The sequence below is a fragment of the Danio rerio genome, chromosome 2, assembly GCF_049306965.1.
Source record: "Danio rerio strain Tuebingen ecotype United States chromosome 2, GRCz12tu, whole genome shotgun sequence".
Lineage (NCBI taxonomy): Eukaryota > Metazoa > Chordata > Actinopteri > Cypriniformes > Danionidae > Danio > Danio rerio.
In genome coordinates this window covers 7,202,979-7,207,764 of record NC_133177.1, presented here as the reverse complement: position 1 = coordinate 7,207,764, position 4,786 = coordinate 7,202,979, and the positions used below count along the sequence as shown (strand labels likewise).

General features: G+C 36.3%; 1 protein-coding gene across 1 annotated transcript; it reads right to left on the bottom strand.

Moving 5' to 3' along the window:
• Window positions 1–545: 545 nt before the first annotated feature.
• rgs5b (regulator of G protein signaling 5b) lies at window positions 546–3,813 on the bottom strand. The gene is given in 4 exon segments (NM_001017821.2): window positions 546–1,153; window positions 2,775–2,941; window positions 3,039–3,169; window positions 3,690–3,813. Coding segments are annotated over 4 exon segments (516 nt in total). The 5' UTR covers window positions 3,734–3,813; the 3' UTR covers window positions 546–979.
• Window positions 3,814–4,786: the final 973 nt, after the last annotated feature.

Sequence of the window (4,786 nt, the reverse complement as noted above, 5' to 3'; positions counted from 1 at the left end):
TTTCCAAACCATTCTGAGTTTTTATGTTTTGTTAAACACTAATGAAGAAATCCTGGAAACCTGTAACCACTTTAAAGCAGGAAATACAAAAGCCATAGATGTCAATGGTAACAGGCTTTCAACATTCTTCAAAACATCTTCTTTTGTGTTTATAAGAAAGAAAGTCAAAACGGATTGTTACATAAATCATGAATTCTTAGGTTTGGGTTGAGCTAACCATTTAATTTAATAGCTGCAAGTTAAATAATAAAAAAATATATAATAATTAAGGGCGTCACAGTGGTGCAGGAAGTAGTATGATCCAGTTTTGGGTTGCGGTTGGGAGGTCATCCACTAGCCTAATACATATGCTGGATAACTTGTCAGGTTGTGGTGACCCCTGATGAAGGGACTAAGCCGAAAAGAAAATGAATGAATGAATGAATAAACAAACAAATAAATAAAACCCAAATTAAAATAAAACGGTATAGCTTTAAAGTTTTAAATTTCAAAGTTCAATAATAAACGAGTCATGAAATAAAAATGAATCAATACAGACAAATCTCTGCAGGTATAAAAAATTTATTCAAGTTTTTGTTCGCTCAGAATTCAATAAATAACCAAACATTTGTTCATCAAATATAAATAATACTATTTTCAATATAACATTTCAATAAATACTCGAAACACACACATACACACACACATACACACATACAAAAAGACATAAATGTGCAAAAGTAGTTCCACTTCCACAGTAATTATCCAGTGCTACGAACTTGATTGTTCTTGTGTCCTCCATACTGTATTCATATCTGAGAATCAATGTCCTCTAATGCCCGAGGCATTCAGGTCTGGCATTATGAGTCCACCGCGTGTTCACCGCTGAACTTCTTGAAAGCCCAGGTTCAGATCGTTCACCGACCATCACGTCACACAAATGCCGTGTTTATCTAGGACGTATTCCTGTGCTGCGGTCTTTAGGTCAGCCACGGGTAGTTTACCTCATGTGTTGTGTAATGAGTTCCTGGTAGACTGTAGACTTGAGAAAACGAGGGTAACAGTCTTTCTCCATGAGGGTGTAAATCTTACTCTGGGCGAAGTTGAAGCAGGAGGATGTGGGCTGCTCCATATTCTTCAAGGTCACGGTTCTGGTTTCATGATCAAGGTTAACCTGAAAATATGCAGAGGACGTATTTGCCGTTAGACTTTGTTCGTTAATATTCCTATATAGAAATGTGCATATGACATACAAGTTCATATTTGGATTTCATTTATATAAAATTTCTGTGATATATGCAACATATATTTCAAAATATTGCAAATAATTGACATTTTAGTCTATTTTAAACTATTGGAATTATTCAAAAAAGTTCGCACTCAATTGCTTCGTACTGTTTTTATTTTTTATTTTTCTTACATTTTACGGGTGACTAAAAGACACAGCCTTTCTCAGTGTGTCACACTTGAATTGAGTGCGAATCATTACCTTTTTTTGAATAATAGCATTGATAAGATTGACGCACCAGACCAAAGAAGTACCTAAAAAAGCCGCAATACTTCAGTAAAACTATTGGAATAATAAATATATGTTCAAATATATTGTAGATTTTGTATGTGTATATAAAATCTATATTATATATACAGTTGAAGTCAAATTTATTAGCCCTCCTGTTTTTTTTTTTTTTTTTTTTTTTTTTTCTCCAACTATTTCTCAAACGATGTTAAAAAAAAAAAGAGCACGGGATTTTTCCATTTTTTTTTTTCTTGAGAAATTCTTATTAGTTTTATTTCGGCTAGAAGATAAGCAGTTTAGGGTCAATATTATTAACCCCTTTAAGCTATTTTTCTCTTTTCCGATTGTTTACAGAACAAACCATCGTTATACAATGACTTGCCTACAAACTTGCGTACAGATGGGGCCATTAAAAATTGGCGTTTTTTGTTTTGTTTTGTTTTTTACCGTGGCTCGCCTTATTTCGTTCTGCGGTCAGCTGCATCATTCTGTCAACCTCTCCTTTGAATTGAAATAAATGTTTTATACTTCACAGAACATCCACCAGGTGGCGCTTCGAACAACAGAATCGACTATACAGAATACATCATAACCTTGTTTCGAAATATGCCGGTTTACATTTTTACCATTATTTTAATCATGTATTTATTTTATAATTAAGAGTAACATACTTTTTTATAGAACAGTATGACTTTTATCTTGTCTCTCCAAAACTTAATTCGAAACTTCCTATATTAAATAAAATAGAAAGTTCAAGTGCATGAGTCGTCAGATTGAGGGTTGTGGCAGCCTGTGGAAAACTTGCGTCTGCTACGGAGTCTGTGAATCTGTGACTTATCTCGGTGTTTCTCAGCACACTGTACTGTACGTGCCTCTTGTTTCTCGCGGCCAGTCCACACGCATGCTAGACGGCAATCAATCGGACAGTGAACCGAGGTGGTCACTGCTCGAATCGTGCCAGTCAGTCACAGGTTTAAATTAACCTAGTTAAGCCTTTAAATGTCACTTTAAGCTGAACACTAGTATCTTGAAATATATCTACTCAAATATTATTTTCTGGCATCATGGCAAAGATAAAATAAATCAGTTATTATAAATTAGTTATTAAAACTGTTATGTTAAGAAATGTGTTGAAAACAGTTAAATATAAACTGAGGTGGGAAATAAACAGAGGACTACTGGATTCTGTATATCTGAAATCCAAACATGATCTTGTATGACATATGTCATTTGCATGGATCATGTTTCTACATTGCGCACAATTTGAATAGACTCCTACCTCTCTTGGTGCGTCAGAGCAGATAAACTCCTCATAAATTTTCTTGGCCTTTGCGCACAGTTTTGAAGAGCTCTTTGTGTTCCTGAAGTCCTCGCAGGCCAAATAGAAAGCGATATTTTCTTCACTGTATTCAGATGACAGGAATGTTGTGAAAGCGCACAGCCCGTCTATAAAGGATAAACATGAGGGAAAGATTAGACAACCTTGAACAGCTTTGGTGCTGCAGCCTGAGAAGGAAACGCTATTAATTTTTATTAAACTCACCTTTGTGAAGCAGCAGTTCGTGAAAAGATTGTCTGTCCTCCAATAACAGTTTGTCTGTTTTTTTGGAGTGGCCCATTATATTCAACTCTTGCTTTAGCAGACTTCCAAATCGAGCCTTGAGTTCCTTTGCCCTGTGAATAAAACAGAATAATTCATTATTTGTTTGGATGCTGTTCAAAACATTCTCTTATATTCAATCTCAACAATTTAGGCTTAAAGAGATTCACCCCAAAATGAAAATGCACTCACTATTTACTCAAAATCAAGTGGTCCCAAACCTTTATTTCCTCTGTTAAACACTAGTGAAGACATGTTGAAGAATGCTGAAAACCTGTAACCATTGACCACCATAGATGTCCCCATAGAATGGGAGTCAATGGTTACCGGTTTTCCAACATTTTTCAAGATATCTTCTTTTGTGTTCAGCAGAAGAAATTCTAGTCATCTTTTTGTCTATAGCACTTTTACAATGTAGATTGTGTCAAAGCAGCTTAACAGAGGAATAACTAAAACAGTGTCAGTCCAGAAAGAAAGACAAGGAGGTTTGGAATAAGTAAAGACTTCTTGTGTAAATAATAAATAAATAAACACAATTTTATCTGTTCCCAAAATTCCATCTGTACATTATTTTATATAAATATGAAAACATACCTTTCCAGACAGGTGATAGGCAGATGTTCTAGTGCTCGGCACATGTTATCAGGTCCAAAGATTTCCCGCTACGCTCCACAAGTGGATGTCTAAGTGTTAAAGTTGACGTGAGATTTTTGATTCTGACTAAATGTCAGCAGTGCTGGGCTATTTATACAGTTTGCCTCTCCATGACATCACTTGAATCAGCCAATGGAGCGCAAGCTGTAGAGGGAGGGGGAGTTTCTGCCCTTCAAGCAGCCTCGTCTCTTCTGTGAATCACTTCCAGTAGAAAGCACTGCCTCGAAAAAATCACTGTTTCCTCCCATGTGTTTTACTGCCTCCGTTTTTCGTATTAAACATTGGAAATGGATGAAAATGGAAAGTTCTGTTGAATTTTTAGAGAATACTTCCCTCCCAAACATCATTTTGGGGATCCTCTATGCCAGTGATTCCCAACCTTTTTTTTTTGCCTGAGACCCTCTTTTCCCTCCAAAAAAATTGTAAGGCGTCCTCAGCATTTAATGATATTATTGTCATGAGGGCTTTACATTAACACCTGCCAACCCGTCAAATGCGGGTAGATTTCAGCTCTGGCGGGTTAGACAGACACCTCCACTAGCCACTTTGGCTGGGTGGAAATCTGCTACAAAGTGTAGCTTTGAAAAGCAGGGTTCGACAGTAAGCATGGCCCAATATTCGTGCAAATGTGATCTTAGAATCGAAAAGCAGCACGATTGACAAAAATAACTATGTTCGCGCGAGCAAAACAGCAAAAAGGAAGATAAATACCAAACGAGAGGATGATCACTTGCTATCGTATACTTAAGCAAAGCAACCATGCCTAGAAGAAGCGCATCTGTTCCCTTTGAAATAGACTGGACAAAGAGCGATGATCGTGCACACACAGACAGTCCTGCTGCTTTCAAGAGCTCAATAAAAAAAATACACATTCTTTTGTAAGCAGCAGCGGCCACTCCTTTCATTTTAATTATTTTTTTAACAGATTATTAAAAGGCCTATAATAACCGTGTGCACGTGAACATCCTTTCATTATAAATCACGTGTGTTTCACCTGCTTTCTTTTGCTTACAGTTATTTTTGTTAATATGGTTTAA